Here is a 14,294-nt window from a genome sequence, read left to right as displayed (position 1 = left end):
ATTTTACAACAGGAAAGACATGAATAAGGAAAAGGTGGAAAAAAGGAAGAAAAAGAAAAGAAAATAAGAGAGAGAGATTAGAGCCCCAGGTATTATAAAACTACCAAAATATATAGATTTATTGACTGTTCTTTGCAATGACAAAAAACAAAAGCAAAACAAAAAATCTCCATTTTAGTTTGACCTGTTTTTGCTACTTATTAGAATGTAGTTGTTCGTGATATACTTCAAGAGGTAAAAACATTAGTTCCTCCTTTTCCAAACATAAAACATGGATTTTTCACAATGGCTTTAATCAGGGAATTACATATAATCATTACATACAATAGTGATGTTTGGTAACAGTATTTAGAAATAGTCCAATGCAGCTAAAACTTCATTGGTGGAGAAGGAGTTTACCTGGACCTAAAGACTAGTTACCTATATTGCTTAGGGGTGTTTTTCCCAGTAACCTATGTGCCTAAGATGGATACTTCATTGTAGAGTTAGTAGGGCAAAATAAAAGACAAGATATTAGACTTTTCCATAAATTTCTACTAGTATACTAAAGGATTCAGCCTAATATTAATTCTCTACTTTTTAATTTACTTTTAGTAGGCAGTAGTAAACTGCCTACTTCATTCTATTCTCTTATTTTATAGTTATAGGCAAACAACTTTTTTCTAAATATTTTCTTTATTTTAGTTCCTAGATTTTTACACAAAGCATTGTATTCAACAAGTTCATACCAAGTTAGTCTGTTTTACTTAGACAAAAATGGGAATCCATATCTCTTGATCTTTTAAGTTTCCAATTAAGAGTACAATGCTATTTTGATCTAGTTCAATCTGTCATCTCTATGACACCTTCCAAGTCACCTACTGTGAATAATTTTGTTAACTTCTGCTAGGTTTTAGTACTTTTAGTAAAGACACTAAGATGAAGAAAGATCTCAACTGCTTTCTGTCTCATTCTGGAAATCAGAGTACACCATTTTGCTTTCAACAAATACTCAAAATTTGCAAGCGCTCTGAAACCTTTCTGCTTTAGGAAGAAGCTCTTTCTCATTTTATGATGGATGAATAATGAATGGATGGAATATAGCTACAAGATGAATAAGTAATCTAATTTATTTTCAAGTTCCTATTAAAATATTGAAATCTGAATGATGTTTTTTTCCAAATCAGTGGATAGCGGTGAGTACATAACTTAACAATTTTTTATCTTGAAACAAAGATTATATATTTACCTATTTAAAATTTTATTTTTTTCAAACCATATGTAGAAATAAGGTTTAGAAAATAGCCATTTAATTGTGAAGTACTTACTAATTTGAAGTTATGAAATTATGAACTAAATATTAAAAAAATAGTTTGAAGTTATGAAAAAACTAATTTGAAGTTATGAAATTATGAACTAAATAGTGAAAAAAATATTTTATTTTTCCTAGTCATTTTTGGTTAATATACTAAACGTGGTTAAGAGAAGTACTGTACGGTATTGACTAAGGTAAACTAACCTACAGTTACATGTGAGGTCATTTATGATGAGCAAACAATGGATTTGGTAACAATGAGGAAAATTCTGGAAGTTTGAGTTTGTGTGCTTACTAGCAACCACTTACAACATTTCTGGAAAGCTAGAGAAGGTATCTTCTAATTTAAATTTCTTTAAGAATTACCTATTGTGTGATATACTGTCAACAGGAGGTCAGTTTTAAAGGAATACTACTGATAGCCTGAAAGACTGTGGAAAAGAAAGTCTTTTCCCCCCTTACACACTGATAGTTCTTATATTTGTGTTTCTGCAATTTTTATTAAAAAACATTGGATTAGCAGCACAAGAGTTGAAAATGGCAGAAGTTGGGAATGACTGCTATTTCTTTTTTAATTCCACATGCATAAAGGTAAATATTATACAATTTATAGTACTTCACATGTTAAATCTTATTAGAATGAAAGACAATATGGCAATAATTTCTATTGCTGAATCAAAATGTACTAATTTTACATAAAATATGTATTTAAAATCAGAAGTAAAAGCTTATCATGTATTTTTGATATATTGAATATCTCTGGGGAAATCTGTGATAATTTAAAATATTTATTTGAAACTACCCTTATTTATGCCAGTTACATGCCGATGGCTTTTTTCATCTTTATGTGGCACTTTTGCCTGTATTATGAGTCTTTGAGGTATCAAATTACTAATATGAAACATTATATGATATATCATACTGTTTTGATTAATTTGATTTCAGCCATATAAATTCAAATAAGTCCAGGCCATTATCAAACTTAGTTTAAAATCAAATTGATTCCTTATTTGAAATTCATTAACCCAGGTTATGAATTTTCATCTGTCAAAAATCTGAGTAACAACAGACATTTAATATCATAGAAAAATGAGAGTAATATAAACAAATTAGCCAGATATGAATTAAGTTTATAAAATTAAATGGAAAAAAAATTTTAATCTAAGAGATTAGGATTAATGGATCACAATGAAACCAAATAAAGGTAGAGACTCAATGTTTGAAGCTTCATGTTAATGCCAGAATGAACCTGGTGAGAGACAGGATGTGTCTAGTTTAAGGTATTTCCTCTCTGCTAGGAAACCTGAATGGAATCAACTTCTCTGACTGTTAGAATTAGATTTGCTTCTATTGCTTGTTACCTTATGGTTAAACCCCAGGATGAAAAATAATAATAGAATTTATGTTCTATGTGGGCAGAGAGTTTTGTCTGTTTTATTGCTAGTATCTGCAAATACTTAGCACAGTGGCTGATAGGATAGAAAGTTCAAAAATAATTAAATAAATAAATAGAAATAACAATTGCAATCATGATACTGTATCTCACATAATTTTTACCACCATCTGCGAGGAGGTCATATTATTCCTCTTTTGCCTATGAGGAAACCGAGGCCTCATAGTGGGGAGTAACGTATTGACTGTGACTGTGGACCAGTGATCGAGTCAGTAGTTCAAATACTGCTTTATCTAGCCTCTTCACATTACCTTGTACTATGAACACCTTGGACTGTTTTAAAAGATCTACTTTTAAAATGGGTAGGGCGTGAGGACAGGAATAAGTGGGTGGTCAAAGATAAGAAACAACCACGGGACATGTGTCAAAATGGGGAAGAACTTAATCATCTCTTTTTATTGTATGTTACCTACCTCTCTGCCTAAAAATCCTACAGTTTTTCCACTCTGGATCTGTGTGTAAAAGACAAAGAATAAAAGAAGTTATAGCATCCCATTAAAATAATCCACATCTGCTTTTGCTTTTGTTGGTATAAAGATGTTGGTGTGTATATGTTTTGGCACAATTGTTTTATCTTTGTAGACCAAAGGCACATTTAATGTAACATAATATGATAATTACTCAGAATGTCATAATAATTTAAAGTTTAAGCTCCATTCACTTTCCTTATATAAACACAACATTATCTCCGTAGACTAAAAAAACATTTAATAAAAAAGATTGAGTAATACAGATCATCTCCACAAGTAGGATATGACTTGGAAAAAAATATCTGGCTTCTGAAAGGAAGTTGGTCTGTCATGGGCATGTGATCAAAAGTATCACTGGTCTCACATATTTATCCTGAGTGAACCATATGGATTAAATGATTATAAAAAATGACATTTGGTCAATGACTTGTGACAGGAACCATTTAATTAGATTATATTGTAAATCTCTTACTGAAAATATACTAATTTGTTAAATTTTAAACTTGTGGCCTTATATTTGTGGTATTTTTAAATTCTAATTTGATCTCATATTTTCTTTAATTAGTTAGCAACTTATTGTTGTTGAACATTAATGTTAATATATTGAGTTTTCTACACTGTTTACTTCTTTCTTTCAGGGTTCCCAGTGCCGATTCCGACACTGTAAAAAGGCCCTTGGCAGTGACACTGTGTGCTCATTATGGAGAGAGGGCAAATGTTTAGATCCACTTTGCAGATTTAGACACATGGAAATGCAGGTAGAATGACTCAACATCATTATGTTTGTTAAAATGGTCTCCCTTCATTAACATTGAACTATTATAAAACAGTAGAGAAAACATTTTTTCTACTCCTTAATTTTAGGCATTTTGCACTTTGCTCAATTTAAAACCTTAGGAAAATAGAGGAGTATGTTTTAGGAATAATCATTGTGTCTTAAATAGCAAAGCTTAAAAGCATTGAAAACCAGGAAACACACAGAACCCTGAATCACTAATTACAATAGATTTTTTCACTTTGTGTTGTGTTGTAGCACATAGTATTTATTATGATATCTGATATTGCATGTCTCCCGCCTCCTTTGTCTAGCAAAACTGCAGTATTTCATGCTTCTGGGAAACTCAACCTCTTGGTTGTGTGAAGATCAGTTGTATCTTTTATCACAGCAAACCTCGAAATATCAATGGATTATTTTTGCCACCAAGTAGCAGTGAGTATATTTTGAATAACATGAACATACCATATTATAATCTGGTTTTGGAGTAGCAGCATAGAATAACACATTAAGTAAAGTATGGCATGGTGAGTAATATGGTTTAATATGGTTTAATAGCCAATGGATGACTTAGGAGGAGTCTATCAAGACTCATGAGATAAAGTTTAGAATGAGCCATCATTTAGCTAACAAGATAAAGTATGTGAACAAAGAACAAATTAAACTTTCTCTAACTCTGTGTACCTACAGTGGATTTTACTCACCGGAAAAGTAGGATGACTATTGACCTCACTAGGTAGGAGGAAACTGTCCTTGCACACACAACTGGGACCAAGCTCAGAAGTCATAGCCTCACTGTTTCCCCTTTGAATGTGCAGAAACCAATCTCATAGGTAGGGAGAGCAAGGGCATGCTCTGTTTTGCACACTTCTATTTCCAGAAGAGCAGCTATATGGGGTTCTTCCTAAGATTAAAGTGGTAGAGAAAATGTGATCCCACTCCTACAAAAGGTATGGCACAATTCAATCCAACTAAATGATACTGAGAGTCGACTATGTGCTTGAACTTCACGCTACGTTTGGGGGGTTGGGGAAGATTCAGAAGACAACGTAGACTAAAACGGTGAATGTCAAGAACCTTGCTTAAGAATTTAAGGGGTATCAGGTTTCCCTGATGTTAGTAGTCATTTCACTCTCCGGCTATGGAATATTTTTCGTGATGGAATAGTAGTTCCAGAAATAAGCCTACAGGATATCAGATCTTGTGATTTGAAAATTTGGCTTCAGCTAATCCTTGGCAAATGGATAACTAAGAATTAGTTTCCTTTACTGTATTCTTCTGGAAAATTCTGACCTTATAATATTCATCACATGTGTTTCTCTTCCTCACTAAACTGTAAACATTATAAGGATAGGGATCATGACTAGTTCCTTTACAAATGCTTTGCACAGTATCTGGAGCTCAGTTGCTCAGTAAAATCGGATGTATAGAGAGGCGAATGGGGGATGGATAGATGACTACTGAAAGGTAATCTACTGGCATCAAAGTTTTGCACCTACTAAATGATTAACTTGGCCCCATTTGCATACATTTAGCATGATTTTATTTCATGAGGAACATTTTACTAAATTTTTTATATCTAGTGTATATCTAGTTTGCTTCCTAATGGTCTATGGATAAATTACTATCTGTCAAATCAGCTCTTTCAGGATAGCAGGAAATAAAGGCTGTGTGGCTGGACAAAGAAAGGGTAGAATGTGTAACTGACAATTATTTGGCTAACAACTATAAGACATTCTCTGGGCTAAGGTTTGTAGGGATACATGTTATTATATCATCTACTAAACAGACAATAATGGGGTCAAATATAACATGGCTTTTCTAGAATTCTTGATTTCATCAACAAGTGTCCGGCTGAGCCTGACTCTTTGAGTAAGCTTTTCCCTCTCTTAGTGCAGTATAAGCTAGATTCAGGCACTGGGACCAAACCCTTCCCCTCGGCACTCTGCCTCCATCGTGAAAGGGAATAGCTGTGTTCATAGGATGCTAATTCCCCATTTCCTCAAGCCTCCTTTCTTCCATCTAATGGGGACAAGAGGGAGCCACACACACTCATTTTACCCTCCAACACAGCCTCATCATGTCCACTTACCTGTTTTGAATTCACCAGGACTTATTCCATTCTGCCTTTATTCCTCTTTATGTCAGTTTGTCTAGGAAAACAAAATGCTCATTTGTGTTTCTGCTTTACTTTTACCCTACTACCATACTCACAACTCACACCGAACATTCTCTGTGACACCAGATGGGTATCCTCCAAGTAAATTTTATTTTGAGATTTGGAAAGACTCCACAGGCCTTAACAAGCTAAATCCAAAATGACTGCCCCTTCTTTAGATATCAATTCCAAGCAGCAGGTCCCTAGGTTCCTCACAACTAACTTGGCTACAATTTGAGGGTCTCATGATTTCTCTCATTGAAATGAATCATTTGCTAGAATGGCTCACAGAACTCAGAAACCCTTACTTATGTTTTGCAGTTTATTATATAATAAGGGTATCATAAAGGGTACAGGTGAACAGCCAGGTGAAGAGATACATAAGGCAAAGTCTGGAAGGGCCGGAGCACAGGAACTTCTGTTCCTGTGGATTTGGGGTGTGCCACCTTCCTGGTATGTGGATATGTTCACCAACCTAGAAGCTCTCTGAATTCTGTACTTTGGGGATTTTTATGGAGACTTAAAGGACTCTATTTGATCTGGTGCTCTGTTACTTCTCTGAATTTATTTCCCACAACTCTTCTACTTGCTCACTCTGCTTGAGCCACACCAGTTCCCTGCTTTTCCTAGAGCATGTTAGTACACTCCTGCTTTAGGGTTCTTACATAAAATCCACTTCTCTCAATATCTTCATGGCTAATTCCTTTACCTCTTCTTTTAATGAAGTACATTCTGAACACTCTTTTGAAATGTAATCAGCCTTTGAGCTTTCTTCCTACACATTTCTTATCTTCCTGGCCTTTCTGTACCTTCTTTTTGCCATATCCCTTATAATTTTCATAGATACAATATAATTTCCTTGTTTTCTATACCTACTGTTCATTGTCTGACTTCTCTCTTTAGAGTGAATGTTCCATAAGAGCAGGAATTTATCTTTAGTTCACTGATGAATCCCAAGCACCTAAACTAGGAATGTAGTATTACCTTTCACATAGTGGTCAATTATACCCTAGAAAGTTTCGAACAGTATGTACAGAGGTTGGCAAAAATAGATTTCCAATTGTGAAGCTGCAAAACACAAAGTTTATTCTTATTTTATTATTTATTAAATTATTGTAGTATTTATTTCTGTATACTTACTTTTACCTATCCATGTATTTGTGTTAAGCAGGCAACTATTTTTCCTCTGTCCAGACACATTTTCTGTGCTCTAGGAAAGTATATTCAGTTTCTAGACTGTAGGAATTACCAAGCTCAGTTAAATTATATGTTGAACTACCATGTTACCTATTCATTTTGGAAATATTTCAATACCTCAGAAATTCTAATTTGATCTTTTGTAGACCTAATATTTCCTACAATATTTCCAGGAACACCTATCCACCAAGGTCCATGTCAACCAAAACTGGAACCATGAATTTTCTCACCTTAGACAAAGATTACTGTAAATTTATCAAAGTATTTCCTTTTATGTTTCAATAAGTGCATGAGATTGAAAAATTCAGGTGGGATTATGACAATTCTTTGGTAGCAAACTATAACTATCAATTCAATGTATGAGTAATTTTGTCTGTCAGGTTAAAATAAGCTAAAATTTAGACATTAAAAAGTGCAGCCTATGAAAATTTCTAAGGTCTCTCATCAAGGCATTAAGACCCATCATGTGGTCCATGTTAAGTGGGTGAGACCAACCACACCAATGCTATCTCAGCAGCCAGCTATGCTCTTCCAGAAGGAGGCGTTTGCCAAAAGCCATTTTTCGTTAGTTGATTTGCCATTGTACATTATCTTTAAACTGCAATTATCAAGAGACCTACCTTTTTTTTTTTTGGTCTGAGGATATAAAATGTTTTCAGTTTAAACTTTAATCTGCTATAAAATTAAAAAAGATTTTGGGCTCTTTTGAAAGAGACTTCACTTAAATGTTATTAAACCAGACATTTTAGAAATAGGATCCCTCCGGTTATCATCTCCAAGTTTAAAAATCAAAGAGCTGCTAAGCTGAATGATAGTGCTTGGGAATTACCAAGCTCGGTTATATCATGTGAAGAAAACAGAAATCAGTTGATACTTGCTCTGATTATAAAAATTGGGTGGGCATTTCTGAGTACATTTTATATTTTCTTTGCAAGCATGGCAGGGACTTTATCTTTCTCCCATGATATACATTAGATATACTCAGATATAACCATTTACTCAGAATAACTGTTCTTAATGAACACCTAAATTTTGCTAGGGGAGAATTTGTTCAAAACACAGTAGTTGACATATTGAAGCAATTCTTCTGTAATGAATGGGATATTTGATTCTCCTTATTCTATGCCACTGTCTTATAGATGCCTTGGGTGACTATGTGGACACTTTAAATAAACTTTGCATCAGCTCATTTCAGAAGGTCTTGCCTAAGCGAATATGTGTACATGACCTTTTTATCTTAAGTCTTGAAGAACCATTGTCTAATAAATGACTTTTAAATAGGTTAATAAACAATTCAATTTGAATACATGCATCAGTAAATGACTAATTTTTGGTGTGTGTAGGGGGGAGGTTAAGACAGAGTAAGATAATTAATTGTTAATGATTATAAGAGAAAACCATTGTTTAACTCAGTTCCGTCCTCTTTGGGGGAGAAGAGGTGTGGAGTAAATGCAATAGCCCAAACAACGTTGGCTTTTGAAACAATTTGTGTTTAAATGCGTGACTCTTCATCCTGACTGGACACTGTGTCTCTTCTAAAAGTGCAAAAAAGTAAAGGCAGGTACTCAAATATTGGTCCTCTACTCCTAACATTTGTTAGTCATGTCTGAAATCTCCACAGACTTGCTTTCTGGGACAGTAGTAACTGAAATTTTAATTATAATTTTTAAAAAATTAAGTAGGGTCATCAGAAGTGGGAAAAATCTCATACTTAGTGTTTTTAAGTAATCCCTTATATTAAGCATTTTCTTTATATTATTATTTATTATTGTTTTAAATATATATTTTATTGATTATGCTATTACAGTTGTCCCATTGTTTCCCTGCCTTTTACTCCCCTCTGCCCTGCACCCCCCTGCCCACAAGCATTGCCTCCCCTTAGATGATGTCCATAGATCGTACATGTAAGTTCTTTGGCTTCCACATTTCCCATACTATTCTTAACCTCCCTCTGTCTATTTTGTACCTACCATTTATGCTTCTTATTCCTTTTATTTTTTCCCGCATTCTCCCCTCTCCCTCTCACACTGATAATCTTCCATGTGATCTCCATTTCTGTGATTCTGTTCCTGTTCTAGTTGTTTGCTTAGTTTGTTTTTGTATTTGCTTTTAGGTTCAGTTGTTGATATTTGTGAGTTTGTTGTCATTTTACTGTTCATAGTTTTGATCTTCTTTTTCTTAGATAAGCTCCTTTAACGTTTTATATAATAAGGGCTTGGTGATGATGAAATCCTTTAACTCGACCTTATCTGGGAAGCATTTTATCTGCCTTCCCATTCTAAATGATAGCTTTGTTGGATAGAGTAATCTTGAGTGTAGGTCCTTGCCTTTTAAGACTTTGAATACTTCTTTCCAACCCCTTCTTGCCTGCCAGATTTCTTTTCAGAAATCAGCTAATACTCTAATGGGAACTCCTTTGTAGGTAACTCTCTCCTTTTCTCTTGCTGCTTTTAACATTCTCTCCTTATCTTTAATCTTGGGTAATTTAATTATGATGTGCCTTGGTGTGTGCTTCTTTGGGTCCAACCTCTTTGGGACTCTCTGAGCTTCCTGGACTTCCTGGGAGTCTATTTCCTTTGCCAGATTGGGGAAGTTCTCTTTCATTAGTTTTTCAAATAAATGTTCAATTTCTTGCTCTTCCTCTTCTCCTTCTGGTACCTCTATGATTCGGATGTTGGAACATTTAAAGTTGTCCTGGAGGTTTGTAAGCATCTCATTTTTTTTGAATTCTTGTTTCTTCATTCTGTTTTGGTTGAATGTTTATTTTTTCCTTTGCTCCAAATCATTGATTTGAGTCCCAGTTTCCTTTCCTTCATCATTGTTTCCCTGTATATTTTTCTTTGTTTCACTCTGCATAGCCTTCACTTTTTCCTCTATTTTGTGACTATACTCAACCATTTCTGTGAGCATACTGATTACCAGTGTTTTGAACTTTACATCTGATAGATTAGTTATCTCTTCATCCCTTAGTTCTATTTTGGGAATTTTGATCTGTTCTTTCATTTGGGCCATATTTTTTGTTGGCCTGTTAGTTGCAAGGGGCAGAGCCAGGGTGTGGCAACCCACTTGACTGCATTATATGTAGGGGATGAGTCAGAGAGGGAACAATGACACTTGCTCAGCTCTCCGCTAACTTTTAGTCACTTCTTCCACTACACACAAGGAAATTGGGCCTTTCTGGGCTGATTCCTGGGTAGGTAGTTTGTGTACATTTTAGGACCCTGTGGGTCTCTCCAACGAACCCTCCTGTGAGGCTGGGAATCTATTCTGCTGCCCCAATCCCCACAAGTTTTTACAGCCAGAGGTTTTGGGGCTTTATATCCCTATGCTGGAACCCTGGGTTGTGTGGTTTGTCTCACTCTCCATTTGTTCCTCCTGGCTTATCTGCATGCAAATGTGGGACCACCTGGTCTGCCAGCCACCACCTTGCCATGCATCCTCTCTGCCTCGCTGCCCATCTTCACCCCTCCTACCAGTCTGGATGAATGTTTCCTCTTTAACTCCTTGGTTGCCAGACCTCTGTACAGTTCAGTTTTCTGGCAGTTCTGGTTATTTTTTGTTTTTAAATTTGTTGTTGTTCTTTTGGTTGTGTGAGAAGACAAAGTGTATCTACCTAAGATGGAAGTCCAGCCAATAGGACTTCCATCTTGGCTGGAAGTCCTATTTAGAAAATTCTATAAGTTGCAGGGTGAGGGATTAACATAAAATAATTGATTGTATTTATATATATATGAGCAATAAATAAACTGAAGATAAACTAAAAAAATCCACTTAAAATAGCATAAAAATAAAATATTTATGAATTAATTTAACTAAAGAAGTGCAAAACTTATATTCAAAATTACAAAACACTGTTGAAAGTAATAGTGAAATTTTAAAAATTAAATAATGCCCAAGTTTATAGGTTGGCTGTATTGCTAATATGTCAATACTCCCCAAATTAACCTATAGATTCAATGCCACCCTTATGAAAAACTCAATTGACTTATATACAGAAATTGACACGATGAATCTGAAATGTATATGGAGATTCAAGGGACCTAGAATAGTAAAAACAACTCAGAAAATAAAGGACAACATTGTAGAACTCACACTTAATGATTTCAAAAGCTAGAAATTACTACAAAGCTGCATTAATCAAGACCATATGATACTCACGTAAAATACAGATATGTAGCTTAAAGGGATGAAATTGGAAGACATGAATTAAACCTTTACACAAATCAGTATATGGTCAATTTTTTTTCTAACAAAGGTACATGGACCATTCATTAGGGGAAAAATAGTATTTTCAATCAATTGCACTGAGTAAAATGGGTGGCCACATAAAAAAATAAATTTGAACTCATTCCTTACATCCCACAAAAATTAACTTAAAATATACCACAGACTTAAATGTAAGAGCTAAAGTTATAAAATTCTTATAAGAATTTTAGGTTATGCAAACCTTCTTATACAAGACACTAGAAGAACAAATATCCAAAGAACAAATAATTTGAATTTCATCAAAATTAGAAACTTTTGTGTTTCTAAGAACACTATCAAGAAAGTGAAAAGAATGCCCACAGAATGGGAGAAAATATTTGCAATCTTATATCTGATTAAAGACTTATATTTAGAATATATAAAAAATCTTACAACCTAATAATATAAAGACAATTCTATTGCAAAAGTAGGCAAAGAATCTAAATAGACATTTCTTAAAGATAAACAATTGGACCACCAACTCATAAAAAGATGCTTATCAATTATAACCACTAGATAAATGTACATTAAAAGCTCAGTGGATATTACTTCACACCCACTAGGATGGTTAAATCAAAAAGATAAAAATAATTGAAAAGGATGAGCAGAAATTGGAATCTTCATACATTACACATAGGTATATAAAATTGGACCAATTGCTTTGGAAACCAGTCTGGCTCAAAAGGTTAAACATAGTGTCGCCATATGTCCCAGCTATTGCAGTCCTGGACAGGAGGTCTGTTCACAAGTCATATAATATAAAAAATAGAGACATTTATTGAAGAAGATATAAAATACAAGAAACATTGAACACAAGACAATGACACCTCAGTCCCTTTAAAATAAGCACTCTGGGACCTCACACAGTTGTCCCATTCTCTATTAGCAGCCCTGTCATATTTTCCTGAATCTCATTGACAGTCTGAAATCTCTTCTTTTTGAGTCACCTCAAAAAGGTGATTTTAGTTTTGGGAAAAGCCAAAAGTCTTAGGGTGCCAAATTGGGGCTGTAGAAGGGCTGAGTCACTGGGTGATTTGATGTTTCTCCAAAAAAAATGCACGAGAAATGATGCATGAGTGGATGCATTGTCATCATGAAGCTGATAATCACCAGTAGCCCATAGCTACGGCCTTCTGAATCATTGAAACAGTTTCCATGGAAGGATGTTCAAGCTTAACAAAAAATTTCATGCAGATTTGTTGCTCTACTTGCTCAGTAATTTTTAATACTATGGCCACACAGTACACATGCTCACTCAATGGCATCTACTGCCCTCACTGACTAGTACAGTGAAGTCATCACTGTTCATGCATGTGCACTCCAGTCTCCTCTCCTCGACTACCAGGTTATGTTGAAGTTGTGCAAACCGTTCTTATTAACAATGACTGGACCTTTTCTGGACAAACCCCTTATACCCAAGAGATGTGAAAACATATATCCTCACAAAAACTTGTACATAAGTGTTCATGCCATTATTTATAGAAGCCTAAAACAGCAGAAACAACCAAAGTGTCTATTTTTTGACAGCAGGAATAAACCTTCATAACACTATGGTAAGTGAAATAAGTCATGTACAAAAGACCACATTTCCACTTATGTGACATGTCCAGAAAAGGCAATTCCATATAAACAGAAAGTATAGTTGCTTGTGTAGGGCTGGGAACATTAGGAATTTATGAGGAATGACTGTTAATGGGTATAGGTTTCTATTTCGGGAGTGATCAAATGTCTTAGAATTGATCACTGTGATAGTTGTATAACTTTGTGAATATATTAAAAACCATTGAATTGTACACTTAAATGGGTGAATTGTATATTATGTGAATTATAGCTCGATAAAACTGTTAAAAATGTGACTCTAACATTTACTGTTTTGAATGTTCAATGAAGCTTTTCTTGGCAGCTAATGCTAAGTCTTGGGAATATACAGGGTCTGGCACAAATAATGCTCCCCTTTACAAAATCTTTTATTACAAAATCCTAAGTGTATAGTTTTGAAATCTAACAATATCACACTCAAGCAAACCACATGACATTTTAGGTGAAATGTTCAAATTAAAACTATAAATTATTACACCCATATTATTACCCTACCAACTGCACTCAAGCAGGAGTTACTTCTGTGAGACCCCGTACAGTGATAATAGCTAAGAAGCTTCGAGGTCATGTTTTTACTTTAGAATTTTTACTAGTGCTCTCTTTTAATCGAGATCATTAGAATTTCCCTTAATAGAGGCATGTATTTTAACAGTGGTTCAGAAATGAAAGAAGCAAAATTTTTCAACAAAAGATTTTAATTACTACCATGCATTTGAAATCAGAACTTCCACCACGGACCTCAGGAGCACTAACCATGTGTGGGTAATACAAATTACCACCCACCAAGTGGCTTCAACAACTCAGGTTTATGATTTTGTAGTTTCATAGTTTAGAAATTTGATGCAGATTTCTCTGGATTAAAATTAAGGAGTCTTCAGTGCTGTATTTGTTTTAGGAACTCTGACAGGGAACGTTTCCTTGCCTTTTCCATTTTATACAGGTCTTGTATTCATCTTGACTCATGTCCCCCTTCTTCCTTCTTCAAAGTCAGCAGTGAATAGCCAAGGCTTTGTAATGCTGCATCACTCTTACCTAGCTGCCACTGTCACATCCTTTTGCTCCCTTCCTCTGCATCTCTCTTCTACTTTTAAAGACCTTTTGAC

At 34.6% G+C, this 14,294-nt stretch overlaps 1 protein-coding gene across 2 annotated transcripts in view; it reads left to right on the top strand.

The window, feature by feature from the left end:
* Positions 1-1,831: 1,831 nt before the first annotated feature.
* The window catches only part of CUNH12orf50 (chromosome unknown C12orf50 homolog), a 28,550-nt gene continuing 16,087 nt past the window's right edge, over positions 1,832-14,294 (top strand). The window contains exons 1-3 of one of the 2 annotated variants that reach the window (XM_045830651.1): positions 1,832-1,885; positions 3,856-3,975; positions 4,307-4,427. In XM_045830651.1, the coding sequence (XP_045686607.1) occupies positions 1,832-1,885; positions 3,856-3,975; positions 4,307-4,427 (295 nt within the window). Of the gene's footprint in view, positions 1,886-3,855; positions 3,976-4,306; positions 4,428-14,294 lie in introns of those variants that run through there. The other variant, XM_045830652.1, reaches the window with a different exon arrangement.

Source organism: Phyllostomus hastatus, unplaced genomic scaffold (assembly GCF_019186645.2).
Source record: "Phyllostomus hastatus isolate PE091 unplaced genomic scaffold, TTU_PhHast_1.1 phas_contig_152, whole genome shotgun sequence".
NCBI classification, from domain to species: domain Eukaryota; kingdom Metazoa; phylum Chordata; class Mammalia; order Chiroptera; family Phyllostomidae; genus Phyllostomus; species Phyllostomus hastatus.
The sequence above is the reverse complement of the archived record's forward strand: the minus strand, read 5'-3'. Positions and strand labels throughout refer to the sequence as shown.